Source organism: Leuresthes tenuis, unplaced genomic scaffold, assembly GCF_036924035.1.
Source record: "Leuresthes tenuis unplaced genomic scaffold, fLeuTen1.0.hap1 SCAF_15, whole genome shotgun sequence".
Lineage (NCBI taxonomy): Eukaryota > Metazoa > Chordata > Actinopteri > Atheriniformes > Atherinopsidae > Leuresthes > Leuresthes tenuis.
The window spans coordinates 34,161,569-34,180,383 of record NW_027325369.1 but is presented as its reverse complement, the minus strand read 5'-3'; the positions used below and the strand labels follow the sequence as shown (position 1 = coordinate 34,180,383).

General features: G+C 49.4%; 1 protein-coding gene across 2 annotated transcripts in view; it reads left to right on the top strand.

Annotated features, from left to right (window-relative positions):
* Nucleotides 1–1,139: 1,139 nt before the first annotated feature.
* clmna (calmin a) overlaps nucleotides 1,140–18,815 on the top strand; it is a 37,584-nt gene continuing 19,908 nt past the window's right edge. Inside the window, exons 1-2 of one of the 2 annotated variants that reach the window (XM_072364907.1) lie at nucleotides 1,140–1,634; nucleotides 16,745–16,806. In XM_072364907.1, the coding sequence (XP_072221008.1) occupies nucleotides 1,550–1,634; nucleotides 16,745–16,806 (147 nt within the window). In that variant the 5' untranslated portion in view covers nucleotides 1,140–1,549. Of the gene's footprint in view, nucleotides 1,635–9,512; nucleotides 9,722–16,744; nucleotides 16,807–18,815 lie in introns of those variants that run through there. The other variant, XM_072364908.1, reaches the window with a different exon arrangement.

Genomic DNA, 18,815 nt, shown 5'->3' with positions numbered 1-18,815 from the left:
TGTATTTATCAGACGCTTTTATCCAAAGTGACTTACAAATGAAGAAGGAACCCAGGAGTCCGACTCTGTCAGAGGGGACAGAGTAGAGATAGGGTGCAGGCATAGAAGGAAGTGCAGAAAGATAAAGTGCAGAGATAGAGGGGGGAGGGAAGTACAAGGTAAGTGCTGGGATAGGAGATGCTCTCTGAAGAGCTGGGTTTTCAGGAGCTTCTTGAAGATAGACAGGGACGCCCCTGTTCTGGTAGCGCTCGGTAGGTCATTCCACCATCGTGGGACGACACATGAGTTAAGCTCTTACATTCAGGCTTAACCCGGGTCTCAGTGAGAGCCAGGATGTGAAGAGACAGGTGGCAGAAGCCATAATGAAATCTGCTTTGTTTACCGCTGATTGGCAGTTCCTCAACCCCACAGACAGGGTGTGTCACAGAGTGAAGTTGGCTTCAGAGAGCGGAGGTTGTTAAGGTGGTGTTTGGTTGCTGTTATCTCCTTCTGGGCGAGCCGGAGACAACAGGAATGGGTTTGAGGAACATTTTAAAGCAGGTGGTGAGGCCAGAGCGACATGGATGAGGAAAGTAGGACAGGTTTGCCTTGTTCAGGGGCCTTGTTCGGTGGACTTGTTTGGTGGACTTGGCCGCTCATGTGTTAGCTAACTGCATTTGGCTGAGACCGCCCACCGAGAGTTAACCAAGAAGTGTTTTCAGAGGTGAGAGACCACAGCCCCTGAATACTCTGGTTTGAGGAGGTTGATAAGAACCAGGATGTTTGTTTCCAGATGAAACCTCCTTCAGAGCTGCTGATGTTTCCTTCCATCAGCAGGGAGACTCCAGGAGTTTCCTCAGAGCAGCACACACCCTGCAGTGTGTGAAGTTCACATCACTTCCTGTCTGCTGACACTGAGGCACAGCTTCAGCCTCAGTCACCCTCCTCTTCATCCTGCAGGTGCTCAACAGCTTCTCCTCTGAAACTGGAGGAGTTTCTGGAACCTTCTGAGGAGCTGAGCAGGGAGAGATTGATGGAGGTGTTTGTGGTCATCAGTCTGTTTACACTGTTGGATATGGGCGGGGCTTCGACTGTTTATTAACTGCAGCAGGTGATGAAGGTGGAGCTCATCATCACTTTTTATGTTATGCGCTTCACTTTAGTCACAATTCTAAATGGCTGACAGAGAAAATGGAAATATTTCCACGTTACACTGATGGAGCCCAGCCTCCACGCGTGTGGGTGGGCATGTGTGTTCGTAGAGGGGGGGGGGGTGCAGGAGGAGGAGGAACAGGAGGAGGAGGGCGGACTCTGGATGAGCTCCATCCCACCTCGGAAACACCAACCAGGTGCGGCGGCTCCTTCCTCCTCCTCCCGGGGCTCCATCGCTCTCAGCGCGGCGCTGTGACGGAAAAACCCGCAGTGAGCAGCAGCATGTCGGAGCTCTGAGTCGATCCTCCGCGCTGCTCCGGGCTTCATGGATCCCTGACGGCCGGCAGGACAACAGACAGCCGCCGCAGCAGCGTCTGCTCCTCCGCGATCCGGGCCGGGATTTCCGCAGTTTGTCCGGATGGCTGGACACGGCCGGGACGACTGGTTCGAGCGGGAGGAATTCATCGGACAGATCAGCGACATCCGCGTGCAGAACCTGCAAGGTACGAGCACCGTGCACGGCTGTTCAGTAACATTGTGGTAGTCGGTACGCAGGATCTGGGAAGTTTTGTTTGTATCCGAGCAGCCGAACTGCGGAGGTATTCAAACCTCCTCCTCTTCCTCACCGCCGCGCGTGAACCGTGCGTGAGAAAGTTTAGACGTTCGGCCCACTGATGGAGACTCTCCTCATTCCGTCCACTGAAGTTCGAGCTCCACCAATGGGCCGAACCAGTGGGCCGAACCAGTGGACACTTGAGCAAATCTGTGGAAACTAACCTAAAAGGCGACAGAGGTCTAATGAAAGAAGACATATCCCTCCGCTGGTCTCTGCATCCATACAGCCGGCAGCGGAGGGATACATAGATCCTTCAACTTAAAGTACTACTCTGTACAAGAACTATGAGTCAGAGTTCTACTGTGTACAAGAACTATGAGTCAGAGTTCTACTGTGTACAAGAACTATGAGTCAGAGTTCTACTATGTACAAGAACTATGAGTCAGAGTTCTACTGTGTACAATAACTATGAGTCAGAGTTCTACTGTGTACAAGAACTATGAGTCAGAGTTCTACTGTGTACAAGAACTATGAGTCAGAGTTCTACTGTGTACAAGAACTATGAGTCAGAGTTCTACTGTGTACAAGAACTATGAGTCAGAGTTCTACTGTGTACAAGAACTATGAGTCAGAGTTCTACTGTGTACAAGTACTATGAGTCAGAGTTCTACTGTGTACAAGAACTATGAGTCAGAGTTCTACTGTGTACAAGTACTATGAGTCAGAGTACTACTATGTACAAGAACTATGAGTCAGAGTTCTACTGTGTACAATAACTATGAGTCAGAGTTCTACTGTGTACAAGAACTATGAGTCAGAGTTCTACTGTGTACAAGTACTATGAGTCAGAGTACTACTATGTACAAGAACTATGAGTCAGAGTTCTACTGTGTACAATAACTATGAGTCAGAGTTCTACTGTGTACAATAACTATGAGTCAGAGTTCTACTGTGTACAAGAACTATGAGTCAGAGTTCTACTGTGTACAAGTACTATGAGTCAGAGTTCTACTGTGTACAAGAACTATGAGTCAGAGTTCTACTGTGTACAAGTACTATGAGTCAGAGTTCTACTGTGTACAAGTACTAAGAGTCAGAGTTCTACTGTGTACAATAACTATGAGTCAGAGTTCTACTGTGTACAAGAACTATGAGTCAGAGTTCTACTGTGTACAAGAACTAAGAGTCAGAGTTCTACTGTGTACACGTACTATGAGTCAGAGTACTACTGTGTACAAGTACTATGAGTCAGAGTTCTACTGTGTACAAGAACTATGAGTCAGAGTTCTACTGTGTACAAGTACTATGAGTCAGAGTTCTACTGTGTACAAGAACTATGAGTCAGAGTTCTACTGTGTACAAGAACTATGAGTCAGAGTTCTACTGTGTACAAGTACTATGAGTCAGAGTGCTACTGTGTACAAGAACTATGAGTCAGAGTTCTACTGTGTACAATAACTATGAGTCAGAGTTCTACTGTGTACAAGAACTATGAGTCAGAGTTCTACTGTGTACAAGAACTAAGAGTCAGAGTTCTACTGTGTACACGTACTATGAGTCAGAGTACTACTGTGTACAAGTACTATGAGTCAGAGTTCTACTGTGTACAAGAACTATGAGTCAGAGTTCTACTGTGTACAAGTACTATGAGTCAGAGTTCTACTGTGTACAAGTACTAAGAGTCAGAGTTCTACTGTGTACAAGAACTATGAGTCAGAGTGCTACTGTGTACAAGTACTATGAGTCAGAGTTCTACTGTGTACAAGAACTATGAGTCAGAGTTCTACTGTGTACAAGTACTATGAGTCAGAGTGCTACTGTGTACAACAACTATGAGTCAGAGTGCTACTGTGTACAAGTACTATGAGTCAGAGTTCTACTGTGTACAAGAACTATGAGTCAGAGTGCTACTGTGTACAAGTACTATGAGTCAGAGTTCTACTGTGTACAAGAACTATGAGTCAGAGTTCTACTGTGTACAAGTACTATGAGTCAGAGTGCTACTGTGTACAACAACTATGAGTCAGAGTGCTACTGTGTACAAGTACTATGAGTCAGAGTTCTACTGTGTACAAGTACTTTGAGTCAGAGTTCTACTGTGTACAAGAACTATGAGTCAGAGTTCTACTGTGTACAATAACTATGAGTCAGAGTTCTACTGTGTACAAGTACTATGAGTCAGAGTTCTACTGTGTACAAGAACTATGAGTCAGAGTTCTACTGTGTACAATAACTATAAGTCAGAGTGCTACTGTGTAAAAGAACTATGAGTCAGAGTTCTACTGTGTACAAGAACTATGAGTCAGAGTTCTACTGTGTACAAGAACTATGAGTCAGAGTTCTACTGTGTACAAGAACTATGAGTCAGAGTTCTACTGTGTACAAGAACTATGAGTCAGAGTGCTACTTTGTACAAGAACTAAGAGTCAGAGTACTACTGTGTACACGTACTATGAGTCAGAGTACTACTGTGTACAAGTACTATGAGTCAGAGTACTACTGTGTACAAGAACTATGAGTCAGAGTTCTACTGTGTACAAGAACTATGAGTCAGAGTACTACTGTGTACACGTACTATGAGTCAGAGTTCTACTGTGTACAAGAACTAAGAGTCAGAGTACTACTGTGTACACGTACTATGAGTCAGAGTACTACTGTGTACAAGTACTATGAGTCAGAGTTCTACTGTGTACAAGTACTATGAGTCAGAGTTCTACTGTGTACAAGTACTATGAGTCAGAGTTCTACTGTGTAGAAGAACTAAGAGTCAGAGTTCTACTTTGTACAAGTACTATGAGTCAGAGTTCTACTGTGTACAAGTACTATGAGTCAGAGTTCTACTGTGTACACGTACTATGAGTCAGAGTACTACTGTGTACAAGTACTATGAGTCAGAGTTCTACTGTGTACAAGAACTATGAGTCAGAGTTCTACTGTGTACAAGTACTATGAGTCAGAGTTCTACTGTGTACAAGAACTATGAGTCAGAGTTCTACTGTGTACAAGAACTATGAGTCAGAGTTCTACTGTGTACAAGTACTATGAGTCAGAGTTCTACTGTGTACAAGTACTATGAGTCAGAGTGCTACTGTGTACAAGAACTATGAGTCAGAGTTCTACTGTGTACAAGTACTATGAGTCAGAGTTCTACTGTGTACAAGTACTATGAGTCAGAGTTCTACTGTGTACAAGTACTATGAGTCAGAGTTCTACTGTGTACACGTACTATGAGTCAGAGTACTACTGTGTACAAGTACTATGAGTCAGAGTACTACTGTGTACAAGTACTATGAGTCAGAGTTCTACTGTGTACAAGAACTATGAGTCAGAGTTCTACTGTGTACAAGTACTATGAGTCAGAGTTCTACTGTGTACAAGAACTATGAGTCAGAGTTCTACTGTGTACAAGTACTATGAGTCAGAGTTCTACTGTGTACAAGTACTATGAGTCAGAGTGCTACTGTGTACAAGAACTATGAGTCAGAGTTCTACTGTGTACAAGAACTATGAGTCAGAGTTCTACTGTGTACAAGTACTATGAGTCAGAGTTCTACTGTGTACAAGTACTATGAGTCAGAGTGCTACTGTGTACAAGAACTATGAGTCAGAGTTCTACTGTGTACAAGTACTATGAGTCAGAGTTCTACTGTGTACACGTACTATGAGTCAGAGTACTACTGTGTACAAGTACTATGAGTCAGAGTTCTACCGTGTACAAGTACTATGAGTCAGAGTTCTACCGTGTACAAGTACTATGAGTCAGAGTTCTACTGTGTACAAGTACTATGAGTCAGAGTACTACTGTGTACAAGTACTATGAGTCAGAGTTCTACTGTGTACAAGTACTATGAGTCAGAGTTCTACTGTGTACAAGTACTATGAGTCAGAGTTCTACTGTGTACAAGAACTATGAGTCAGAGTTCTACTGTGTACAAGTACTATGAGTCAGAGTTCTACTGTGTACAAGTACTATGAGTCAGAGTTCTACTGTGTACAAGAACTATGAGTCAGAGTTCTACTGTGTACACGTACTATGAGTCAGAGTACTACTGTGTACAAGTACTATGAGTCAGAGTTCTACTGTGTACAAGAACTATGAGTCAGAGTTCTACTGTGTACAAGTACTATGAGTCAGAGTTCTACAGGTGCTTGTTGATGATGTCACAGATAAATCGTCTTTGTCCATCCTGACAAACATAAGAGATTCCTCTGATGTCATCGGGTAAATGACATCAGCAGGTCAGGTGCCGCTTTGGGTCGTGGTCACCCCCCAGTTCTGGTTCCCGGGTCAGTTCTGGATCAGAACCTCTGTGTTTGTTGGCTTTCTGCTGTAATGTCAGTGTGTGAAGGTTCTGATTTCCAGGTCAGGACTTTTCACAGAGCTGTGATGAGCTGGACAGGTGCGTGTGCACGTGCGTGTGTGTGCACGTGTGCGTGTGCACGTGCGTGTGCACGTGCGTGTGCACGTGCGTGTGCGTGAGCTGGACCATCGGCTCGGTCTCTGTGGGTCGATCCGTGCGCTGAGGGAAGCTGTGAGAACAGGCGGCGCTGAAACTGACTGAGTGTTACATAAGAGGCGAGATGAAAGCTCACAGCCCACACAGCCCCCCCCAACGCTCTGTGGGCGCCGCTCAGAGCGCCACATTCCTCCGGCTCTGTGGAGTGGAAGAAGCAACGCACTTAAACTGGACCCTGATTCTGACCCGGGTTAACTGGACCCTCATTCTGACCCGGGTTAACTGGACCCTCATTCTGACCCGGGTTAACTGGACCCTGATTCTGACCCGGGTTAACTGGACCCTGATTCTGACCCGGGTAAACTGGACCCTGATTCTGACCCGGGTAAACTGGACCCTCATTCTGACCCGGGTTAACTGGACCCTGATTCTGACCCGGGTTAACTGGACCCTGATTCTGACCCGGGTAAACTGGACCATCATTCTGACCCGGGTTAACTGGACCCTGATTCTGACCCGGGTTAACTGGACCCTGATTCTGACCCGGGTTAACTGGACCCTGATTCTGACCCGGGTAAACTGGACCCTGATTCTGACCCGGGTAAACTGGACCCTCATTCTGACCCGGGTTAACTGGACCCTGATTCTGACCCGGGTTAACTGGACCCTGATTCTGACCCGGGTAAACTGGACCATCATTCTGACCCGGGTTAACTGGACCCTGATTCTGACCCGGGTTAACTGGACCCTGATTCTGACCCAGGTTAACTGGACCCTGATTCTGACCTGGGTAAACTGGACCCTGATTCTGACCCGGGTAAACTGGACCCTGATGGATGCAGCTGCAGACTCGGACTAAAAGAACCTGAGAATTCTGAGCTCAGTTGTTACGTTCGGTCCACACAGACTGGACTGGTTCTGGACTCAAACTTCATGTTTTCCATCTGACCCGGTTCTGCTGTCTGACTGGGATTCTGACAGCAGAACCGGGTCAGAGGAGAACTCTGATGTGAGGTTAACTCACCTGAATGTGCACTTTTATGAGGTACAGGTGGTTCCAGTAATGGCCTGGCACAGACACACGTGCACAGACACACACACACACACACACACACGTGCACAGACACACACACACACACACGTGCACAGACACACACACACACACGTGCACAGACACACGTGCACAGACACGTGCACAGACACACGTGCACAGACACACGTGCACAGACACACACACACACAGACACACGTGCTCGGCAGCAGCCTGGGGGCTGAAACATGAAGCCAGCACAGATGAAAGCTGCAGTTCATGTCTGTGTTCAGCTCCGTTCTGTGTGGTTCTGACCGGACTCAGCTCAGCCCCGTCTCTGACGTGTTCTGGGCCCGTTCTGTGTGGTTCTGACCAGACTCAGCTCAGCCCCGTCTCTGACGTGTTCTGGGCCCGTTCTGTGTGGTTCTGACCAGACTCAGCTCAGCCCCGTCTCTGACGTGTTCTGGGCCCGTTCTGTTTGGTTCTGACCGGACTCAGCTCAGCCCCGTCTCTGACGTGTTCTGGGCCCGTTCTGTTTGGACTCAGCAGAACTTTCTGTTGCTCATTGGATGAAGTCGTCCCACTCGGACTCTTGGAACTGAGTCATTATCACAGAGGGTTCTGGAAGTCTTCTGGTTCTGGTTGTTGGCCTGGGCTGTCTGGACCAAAGATACTGAGGGGGGGCAGTTAAACTGACCCAGTTCCCTCTCATGTTCTTTTGCCATTTTTTCAGAATGACCGGTTCCCCTGGAAATAAGGCTGAGTGATGACATCACGAGTGCTGCAGCTTGGGTTGGTTAATCAGTAACCAGCTGTTTGCACGGGTCAGTTAGGGAGCAGTTACCAACATCTAACACACGGGTTCAGGGGTTTTATCAGTCCGACTGCCAAACTTTCCTCTTTACAGAACAGGACCAGGTTCCAGGGTGTTCCCTGGGTTCTGGGTTCCTGTGGTGAGGAGAACTTGTCCAGAACTCCTCCTGAAGGTTCAGCCCAGCTGATCCGGTCGGGAACCATCAGAACCTGACCACAGTTACACCAGCAGGCCGAGTGAATGCACGTGCTCAGACTGAGGCCGTGTGTGTGTGACAGGAAAACCCGGTGGACCGGGATGGTCCTGGAGGCTCTGGGTGGGAGGTCCAGCTTGGGTCCTCAGAGCTTCATCAGGTGACAGAGGGGGTGTGGCCTCCTCTTCCTCAGGTGGCTGTCAGGTGAGCACAGGCTGCAGGTGTGTCTCAGGAGGCTCTGTGGTGGGAAAGCTGCACCTGGTCTCTCTGGTCCTTCGACTCGATGAAGCGTTGAACCTGAATCTGAGTTTCTGTGTCATCTGGAGGCTTCGCAGAGTTTCACCCCGACGGGTTCTGATGAAAAAGTAGCTCAGCAAACCCGCTACTGTTCTGATGTGAGGAGCATTAATGAGACAGAAGGAGGAAGACGGAGCCCAGATCTCCTGCTGGGGTGAAGTTAAAAGCTGGTGGTGGTTCATGACCACCGGGGGGGGGGGTTATGTAAGGTGTGTCTGACGCAGCACTGCAGCCTTCTGGGAAACCTGCTTCATGAATATTTCATCACAGCTGCTCAGATCTCATGCCTCCAGTCTCAGACAGAGAAGAAGAATCTCTCAGTCTGCTCAGATGTATTTGGGTTGTGTGGGAGGAGAGGAACGAGGCGCCTTTTGGCTCTAATTGGCACCCGGGAGGGCAGAGGAGAAGCTCCTGTTCTCGTGTCCACCCAGACGCTGGGCTGAGGCTGGAGGAGCTGTAATCACCTGATCCAGCCTCTGATGGGACGGCTCCAATAAAACCATTTAAAAGAGAACCTGAGCTGCTCCAGCTGATGAGAGGAGCTCAGACATTCAGAAAAGGCTCAAAGTGTCAGATTTACTGATGATGGATCGATCAGCTACTGAACCCTAAAGAATCTGTGTGGAATCCTCCTGACTGAAGGCAGAACTCAAGGTGCACTTTTATAGATGTGTGTTCTTCCTCCACCCAGCTTATTACCCTGAGGTCTGTGTGTGTGTGTGTGAGTGTGAGTGTGTGTGTGTGTGCGTGTGTGTGAGTGTGAGTGTGTGTGTGTGTGCGTGTGTGTGAGTGTGTGTGTGCGTGTGTGTGTGTGTGTGTGTGTGCGTGTGTGTGTGTGTGTAGTAAAAGACTTTGTCATGCAGCAGAGTAAAGAAACCAGGAGCCTGATGTTTGCATGACAAACAAATGAAGCCAGCAGAACTCTGAGCTTCAGTCATGAACCATTGCTACACACAGTGTGTGTGTGTCTGCTCAGCACACACACACAGACTCACACACACACAGACACAGACACACACACACACACACTGAAAAAGGTGACGTGTTGCCGGATCCAGGAAATACCTGCATGGCAACAGAATCTGAATCATCTTCCAGCCCGGTTCTGTCCAGCTGTGGTTCCTGTGAAACTGCAGCAGGTTCAGCTCAAAAGCTGAAAATGAAATAAAATCCCGCAGAGGAGAAATGACAGGATAAAAATCTCAGGCTGTCAGCAGGCATCAGATAAGCGTCTGTGAGAGAGGTGAGAAAGAATGAGGAAATGTGAATAATAACCTGTTTATAAAGATAGAAATGAAAGACAACATTACCTTAGAAGGTATTCTGGGATGTTCCTGAATAAAGTTTTTAATATTTTATTAAAATCTCCATTTTACAATAAGGACTTCCCTGTCTTTAGGCCTTTCTTACGCTTTCAAACCGGGACGGATGGGCCTTCACTGATCATTGGGGTCATGAGAGTACTGGGGGGGGGGGGGGGGGGGGGGTGATCAGCCTGAAAGTGGGTCGTAGCCGGCAGAAACGGGGATGTGTGACCGGCTTCAAGGACAGCTGATCACCACAGCCTGTTTTTGGGCTGGACTCAAAGGGAAAACATCAACTCCTCAGGTCTCTTTGTGTTTCCATCTAATTCAAAATGCTTCTTTCCCTCCTCCTTTGTTGCTGATGATTGCATTCAGAGGTTGTTGGAGGTTTGTTGGAGGTTGTTGGAGGGCGTTGGAGGTTGTTGGAGGTTGTTGGAGGTTGTTGGAGGTTGTTAGAGGTTGTTGGAGGTTGTTGGAGGTTGTTGGAGGTTGTTGGAGGTTGTTGGAGGGCGTTGGAGGTTGTTGGAGGTTGTTGGAGGTTGTTGGAGGTTGTTGGAGGTTGTTGGAGGTTGTTGGAGGTTGTTGGAGGTTGTTAGAGGTTGTTGGAGGTTGTTGGAGGTTGTTGGAGGGCGTTGGAGGTTGTTGGAGGTTGTTGGAGGGTGTTGGAGGGTGTTGGAGGGCGTTGGAGGTTGTTGGAGGTTGTTGGAGGGTGTTGGAGGGCGTTGGAGGGCGTTGGAGGGCGTTGGAGGTTGTTGGAGGTTGTTGGAGGTTGTTAGGGGTTGTTGGCGGTTGTTGGAGGTTGTTAGGGGTTGTTAGGGGTTGTTGGAGGTTGTTGGAGGGCGTTGGAGGTTTGTTGGAGGTTGTTAGGGGTTGTTGGCAGTTGTTGGAGGTTGTTGGAGGTTGTTGGAGGTTTGTTGGAGGTTGTTAGGGGTTGTTGGAGGTTGTTGGAGGTTGTTGGAGGTTTGTTGGAGGTTGTTAGGGGTTGTTGGCAGTTGTTGGAGGTTGTTGGAGGGCGTTGGAGGTTGTTGGAGGTTGTTGGAGGTTTGTTGGAGGTTGTTGGAGGTTGTTAGGGGTTGTTGGCAGTTGTTGGAGGGCGTTGGAGGTTGTTGGAGGTTGTTGGAGGTTGTTGGAGGTTGTTAGGGGTTGTTGGCGGTTGTTGGAGGTTGTTGGAGGTTTGTTGGAGGTTGTTAGGGGTTGTTGGCAGTTGTTGGAGGTTGTTGGAGGGCGTTGGAGGTTGTTGGAGGGCGTTGGAGGGCGTTGGAGGTTGTTGGAGGTTGTTGGAGGTTGTTGGAGGTTGTTGGAGGTTGTTAGGGGTTGTTGGAGGGCGTTGGAGGTTGTTGGAGGGCGTTGGAGGTTGTTGGAGGTTTGTTGGAGGGCGTTGGAGGTTGTTGGAGGTTGTTGGAGGTTTGTTGGAGGTTGTTAGGGGTTGTTGGAGGGCGTTGGAGGTTGTTGGAGGGCGTTGGAGGTTGTTGGAGGTTGTTGGAGGTTGTTGGAGGTTGTTGGAGGTTTGTTGGAGGGCGTTGGAGGTTGTTGGAGGTTTGTTGGAGGTTGTTAGGGGTTGTTGGAGGTTGTTGGAGGGCGTTGGAGGTTGTTGGAGGTTGTTGGAGGGCGTTGGAGGTTGTTGGAGGTTGTTGGAGGGCGTTGGAGGTTGTTGGAGGTTGTTGGAGGTTGTTGGAGGTTGTTGGAGGTTGTTAGGGGTTGTTAGGGGTTGTTGGCGGTTGTTGGAGGTTGTTGGAGGTTGTTGGAGGTTGTTGGAGGGCGTTGGAGGTTGTTGGAGGTTGTTAGGGGTTGTTGGAGGTTGTTGGAGGGCGTTGGAGGTTTGTTGGAGGTTGTTAGGGGTTGTTGGCAGTTGTTGGAGGTTGTTGGAGGTTGTTGGAGGTTTGTTGGAGGTTGTTAGGGGTTGTTGGAGGTTGTTGGAGGTTGTTGGAGGTTGTTGGAGGTTTGTTGGAGGTTGTTAGGGGTTGTTGGCAGTTGTTGGAGGTTGTTGGAGGGCGTTGGAGGTTGTTGGAGGGCGTTGGAGGTTGTTGGAGGTTGTTGGAGGTTTGTTGGAGGTTGTTGGAGGTTGTTAGGGGTTGTTGGCAGTTGTTGGAGGGCGTTGGAGGTTGTTGGAGGGCGTTGGAGGTTGTTGGAGGTTGTTGGAGGTTGTTGGCGGTTGTTGGAGGTTGTTGGAGGTTGTTAGGGGTTGTTGGCGGTTGTTGGAGGTTGTTGGAGGTTTGTTGGAGGTTGTTAGGGGTTGCTGGCAGTTGTTGGAGGTTGTTGGAGAGCGTTGGAGGTTGTTGGAGGGCGTTGGAGGGCGTTGGAGGTTGTTGGAGGTTGTTGGAGGTTGTTGGAGGTTGTTGGAGGTTGTTGGAGGTTGTTAGGGGTTGTTGGAGGGCGTTGGAGGTTGTTGGAGGGCGTTGGAGGTTGTTGGAGGTTGTTGGAGGGCGTTGGAGGGCGTTGGAGGGCGTTGGAGGTTGTTGGAGGTTGTTGGAGGTTGTTGGAGGTTGTTAGGGGTTGTTGGCGGTTGTTGGAGGTTGTTGGAGGTTGTTGGAGGTTGTTGGAGGGCGTTGGAGGTTTGTTGGAGGTTGTTAGGGGTTGTTGGCAGTTGTTGGAGGTTGTTGGAGGTTGTTGGAGGTTTGTTGGAGGTTGTTAGGGGTTGTTGGAGGTTGTTGGAGGTTGTTGGAGGTTGTTGGAGGTTTGTTGGAGGTTGTTAGGGGTTGTTGGCAGTTGTTGGAGGTTGTTGGAGGGCGTTGGAGGTTGTTGGAGGGCGTTGGAGGTTGTTGGAGGTTGTTGGAGGTTTGTTGGAGGTTGTTGGAGGTTGTTAGGGGTTGTTGGCAGTTGTTGGAGGGCGTTGGAGGTTGTTGGAGGGCGTTGGAGGTTGTTGGAGGTTGTTGGAGGTTGTTGGCGGTTGTTGGAGGTTGTTGGAGGTTGTTAGGGGTTGTTGGCGGTTGTTGGAGGTTGTTGGAGGTTTGTTGGAGGTTGTTAGGGGTTGCTGGCAGTTGTTGGAGGTTGTTGGAGAGCGTTGGAGGTTGTTGGAGGGCGTTGGAGGGCGTTGGAGGTTGTTGGAGGTTGTTGGAGGTTGTTGGAGGTTGTTGGAGGTTGTTGGAGGTTGTTAGGGGTTGTTGGAGGGCGTTGGAGGTTGTTGGAGGGCGTTGGAGGTTGTTGGAGGTTTGTTGGAGGGCGTTGGAGGTTGTTGGAGGTTGTTGGAGGTTTGTTGGAGGTTGTTAGGGGTTGTTGGAGGGCGTTGGAGGTTGTTGGAGGGCGTTGGAGGTTGTTGGAGGGCGTTGGAGGTTGTTGGAGGTTGTTGGAGGTTGTTGGAGGTTGTTGGAGGTTGTTGGAGGTTTGTTGGAGGGCGTTGGAGGTTGTTGGAGGTTGTTGGAGGTTTGTTGGAGGTTGTTAGGGGTTGTTGGCGGTTGTTGGAGGGCGTTGGAGGTTGTTGGAGGTTGTTGGAGGGCGTTGGAGGTTGTTGGAGGTTGTTGGGGGTTGTTGGAGGTTGTTGGAGGTTGTTAGGGGTTGTTGGAGGTTGTTAGGGGTTGTTAGGGGTTGTTAGGGGTTGTTGGCGGTTGTTGGAGGTTGTTGGAGGTTGTTGGAGGTTGTTGGAGGGCGTTGGAGGTTGTTGGAGGTTGTTGGAGGGCGTTGGAGGGCGTTGGAGGTTGTTGGAGGTTGTTGGAGGTTGTTGGAGGTTGTTGGAGGTTGTTGGAGGGCGTTGGAGGTTGTTGGAGGTTGTTGGAGGGCGTTGGAGGTTGTTAGGGGTTGTTGGAGGTTGTTGGAGGTTTGTTGGAGGGCGTTGGAGGTTGTTAGGGGTTGTTGGCGGATGTTGGAGGTTGTTGGAGGTTGTTGGAGGTTGTTAGGGGTTGTTGGCGGTTGTTGGAGGTTGTTGGAGGTTGTTGGAGGTTGTTGGAGGGCGTTGGAGGTTGTTGGAGGTTGTTGGAGGTTGTTGGAGGTTTGTTGGAGGTTGTTGGAGGTTGTTGGAGGGCGTTGGAGGTTGTTGGAGGTTGTTGGAGGTTGTTGGAGGTTGTTAGGGGTTGTTGGAGGTTGTTGGAGGTTTGGTGGAAGGTTGTTGGAGGGTGTTGGAGGTTGTTGGAGGTTGTTGGAGGTTTGTTGGAGGTTGTTAGGGGTTGTTGGAGGGCGTTGGAGGTTGTTGGAGGGCGTTGGAGGTTGTTGGAGGGCGTTGGAGGTTGTTGGAGGTTGTTGGAGGTTGTTGGAGGTTGTTGGAGGTTGTTGGAGGTTTGTTGGAGGGCGTTGGAGGTTGTTGGAGGTTGTTGGAGGTTTGTTGGAGGTTGTTAGGGGTTGTTGGCGGTTGTTGGAGGGCGTTGGAGGTTGTTGGAGGTTGTTGGAGGGCGTTGGAGGTTGTTGGAGGTTGTTGGGGGTTGTTGGAGGTTGTTGGAGGTTGTTAGGGGTTGTTGGAGGTTGTTAGGGGTTGTTAGGGGTTGTTAGGGGTTGTTGGCGGTTGTTGGAGGTTGTTGGAGGTTGTTGGAGGTTGTTGGAGGGCGTTGGAGGTTGTTGGAGGTTGTTGGAGGGCGTTGGAGGGCGTTGGAGGTTGTTGGAGGTTGTTGGAGGTTGTTGGAGGTTGTTGGAGGTTGTTGGAGGGCGTTGGAGGTTGTTGGAGGTTGTTGGAGGGCGTTGGAGGTTGTTAGGGGTTGTTGGAGGTTGTTGGAGGTTTGTTGGAGGGCGTTGGAGGTTGTTAGGGGTTGTTGGCGGATGTTGGAGGTTGTTGGAGGTTGTTGGAGGTTGTTAGGGGTTGTTGGCGGTTGTTGGAGGTTGTTGGAGGTTGTTGGAGGTTGTTGGAGGGCGTTGGAGGTTGTTGGAGGTTGTTGGAGGTTGTTGGAGGTTTGTTGGAGGTTGTTGGAGGTTGTTGGAGGGCGTTGGAGGTTGTTGGAGGTTGTTGGAGGTTGTTGGAGGTTGTTAGGGGTTGTTGGAGGTTGTTGGAGGTTTGGTGGAAGGTTGTTGGAGGGTGTTGGAGGTTGTTGGAGGTTGTTGGAGGTTTGTTGGAGGTTGTTAGGGGTTGTTAGGGGTTGTTGGCGGTTGTTGGAGGTTGTTGGAGGGCGTTGGAGGTTGTTGGAGGTTGTTGGAGGTTGTTGGAGGTTGTTAGGGGTTGTTGGAGGTTGTTGGAGGTTGTTGGAGGTTTGTTGGAGGTTGTTAGGGGTTGTTGGAGGGCGTTGGAGGTTGTTGGAGGTTGTTGGAGGGCGTTGGAGGTTGTTGGAGGTTTGTTGGAGGGCGTTGGAGGTTGTTGGAGGTTGTTGGAGGTTTGTTGGAGGTTGTTAGGGGTTGTTGGCGGTTGTTGGAGGGCGTTGGAGGTTGTTGGAGGTTGTTGGAGGGCGTTGGAGGTTGTTGGAGGTTGTTGGAGGTTGTTGGAGGTTGTTAGGGGTTGTTGGAGGTTGTTGGAGGTTTGTTGGAGGTTTGTTGGAGGTTGTTGGAGGTTGTTGGAGGGCATTGGAGGTTGTTGGAGGGCGTTGGAGGTTGTTGGAGGTTTGTTGGAGGTTGTTGGAGGTTGTTGGAGGTTGTTGGAGGTTTGTTGGAGGTTTGTTGGAGGTTGTTGGAGGTTGTTGGAGGTTTGTTGGAGGGTGTTGGAGGTGTTTTGGAGGTTTGTTGGAGGGCGTTGGAGGTTGTTGGAGGTTGTTGGAGGTTGTTGGAGGGCGTTGGAGGTTTGTTGGAGGTTGTTGGAGGGCATTGGAGGTTGTTGGAGGGCGTTGGAGGTTGTTGGAGGTTGTTGGAGGTTGTTGGAGGTTTGTTGGAGGTTGTTGGAGGTTGTTGGAGGGCGTTGGAGGTTGTTGGAGGTTTGTTGGAGGGCGTTGGAGGTTGTTGGAGGTTGTTGGAGGGCGTTGGAGGTTGTTGGAGGTTTGTTGGAGGTTGTTGGAGGGCGTTGGAGGTTGTTGGAGGGCATTGGAGGTTCTTGGAGGTTGTTGGAGGGTGTTGGAGGTTGTTGGAGGGCGTTGCAGTGACTTCCTCACAGCATGACGGACTAAACCATTTCTCGTGTCGTCCTTTTACGCTCTCATCCTGTGTCTGATGAAAATCTGGTGTTCCGAAGAAGCAGGATCGGAGGAAACTGTTTCTGGCCCAGTGATAAACAGCCGGTGCCCTGAGGTGGAAACAGATTCAGGTTTAAACAGCTTCAGTTTCATTGTTTCTCTCTCTGCTGAGCCTCTTCTGATTGGTCAGTGCGATTTATGAAGAGGAACGGCAGCGTCTTTTTCCTGCTTCCTGATCAGAGGTGAGCTCTGCTGGTCCAGTCTTACTCGGCTCTCTCTGCAGGATCTTCCTCCTCCTCCCTCCTCCTCCTCCTCCCTCCTCCCTCCTCCCTCCTCTTCCTCCCTCCTCCTCCTCCTCCTCCTCCTCCTCCTCCTCCTCCCTCCTCTTCCTCCTCCTCCCCCCTCCTCCTCCTCCTCCTCCTCCCTCCTCCTCTTCCCCCCCCCCCCCCCCTCCTCCTCCTCCACAGCTCGTCTCGGAGTGCTTTACTGACATATTGTCCTCAGGATCAATACGATTCCAGCAGCTCTCATCACCCAGTGAACCGCTCTGGACATAAAAATGAAAAACAGCTGACTCTGCTGCCATGGTAACCCCTGCAGAGCCACTCCCACCCTCTTCTTTGTTAATGAGATATGAGGAAACATCCATAAGATCCACATTATTCAGATGTGCAGACAACACACTAATGTCTCAGTGTGTCACTGCAGTTTGTTCGAATGCGTGTGAACTCTTTGATGACATCACTTCCTGTGGCTCCCCTCATGCAACTGAATGGCACACAAACATCTGGCCGTAATAAACTCACAGATGTCACCTCAGACCTGCAGCCTCTGAAATCTGAGCAGTTTCAGACTCGTTTTGTTTCTTCTGATTAAACTTAAACAGGAAATTAAAAGGTCAAAGGTCAACAAACATGTTGCATCAGGTCTGATATTAGCTCTAAATCTGTGTGAGTGCACGTGGCGAGCGTACATTCAGACTGACGTCCTCTCTGTGTTTGTGTGTTTCAGTTGAAAGAGAAGTGGTGCAGAAGAGGACCTTCACCCGGTGGATGAACCTCCACTTGGAAAAGGTTTGTTCACAGAAACCAGGTATATCTGGAGCTATAAACGCAGACCCTACTCCAGATATCTGCATTTCATTCAGTAACACACCGAAGCCCTTTTTCTTTGCTTCATTCATCTAAGATAATGTGTTTTTACACGTGCTGTTATGTAAACGTAGCGTCTCCTTTTTCTATTTGGGGAAAATCACTGAAATTCAGGTCAGACAGAAAAGGTTTGGTCATAGCTTCAGGTGGTTTCTGCAGAGTAGGGTTAAACTTTCCTGAGGCTGCAAAGCGCTGACGGTGGGACCGGGTACGAGTGAAGGAAGGTCCATATAAAACAGATGGAAATGATTTGTTCATGGACCACAGGTAACTCTACACCTCATTTGTGTTTTATAGTCTGTGTGTATGCAAACTGCGAGTCTACACAACAACAATCCTGCCGCACCTGTTTGGGTGCATCAGGTGTTGTTAACGTCGGCTAAATGTTAGATAATCTTTAGCTTCACCTGCTTTAGATGAGATCATAGCATATCTTTTCTTTGACCTTTTAAACTCATTATGAGTTCTAAGTCCTCAAAGAAGGACCAATATTAAATGGATTTCTTAAACTTTGACTGGTTCTGACCCATGAATCACAAATGAAATTTTAAATAAATAAAATTTGAATTTCCCCCATGAACATTTTCTGTTTTATAAGTAATGAAACTAGCACAAATGAGTTTTCTAAGACCTTTAAATGGACACGTTTGAAACACCTGAAGGTCACCTGAGCAGATCCTCCTTCTGGTGCGAAGGAGCAGAGACTCGGCTTTGAGCTCCTCATCCTGTCCTTGAGGCTGGTCTCACCAGTCTCCCCCCAGAGGAAGCTCATTTCAGCTGTTTGTATTCAGGATATGAGCTCTGTGATCATGACCACAGCTGAGGTCCACCTATCAGTCTCCAGCTCCTTTCTGAGATCCTGAGATATTTAAACTCATCCCCAAACAGGAGAGGACGCTCCACCTCTCTGACTCAGGACCATGGCCTCAGACTCTGGGGTGTTAAATCTCATCGATGAAGCCAACAGGAGATTCAGTTCTGTGATGGCCGAACAGGAAACCTCTTGAATGAGTCCAGAAATTCTGCCCATAAAGGCCATGAACAGAATCAAAGTCCAACCGGTCTGACTTACTGCTGATAATAAGAACCGGGCTCTCAGTCCTGGTCAGGGACCCATCACCCAATCAGAAACAGGTTGGAATCATGAAATTGGATGGTATGCACATGAGGTTGGTGTTGAGAGCTGTATCTCAGATGTGGGAAAGATGTAAATCTTGGGACACATCAGCAGTAGTGGACCTTTGAATCAGGGGGTGTTTCGGCCTGTCAACACTAGACACCCCCATCAGAGATGGCCAGCGACAGATCAAACCTGAGCTTGTGTCCCATGACCAATCGTGAGAATTGCCTGGTTGTTTAGAAGGTGCAGCCCACGGGACTATGCAAGGCAGGGGGCGTTCTCTTCCCTGAGTCCAGCCTGAAGCTGACCGCATACCTTGTTTACCCTCCTCCTGGAGGGATGTGACTCAAGTGGGGGATGGGGATTAGTGAGCGGGTCCTGCTCTTTGGGCCCAGCAAGGGGCTTTCCGCTGGATCCATATCTACTGGCTGCTTCTTTCAGCCGCTTCAGAGACAGATCCGTCGCAGAGCCTGTCCACGGGTGCCAAGGTCTTTATCCGCTGCCAGTTCTGTGTAGCGCAGTTTCTGACGCTCATAGGCCTCTTCTGTTGAATTCTCCCATGGGACTGTGAGCTCAGCCTTCAGTGAAGGGAACTAAGGCTGGTCTAAGACTGGCCTAAGGCAGGCCTAAGGATGGCCTAAGGCTGGCCTAAGGCTGGCCTAAGGATGGCCTAAGGCTGGCCTAAGGCAGGCCTAAGGATGGCCTAAGGGTGGCTTAAGGATGGACTAAGGCTGGCCTAAGGGTGGCTTAAGGATGGCCTAAGGGTGGCTTAAGGATGGACTAAGGCTGGCCTAAGGATGGCCTAAGGCTG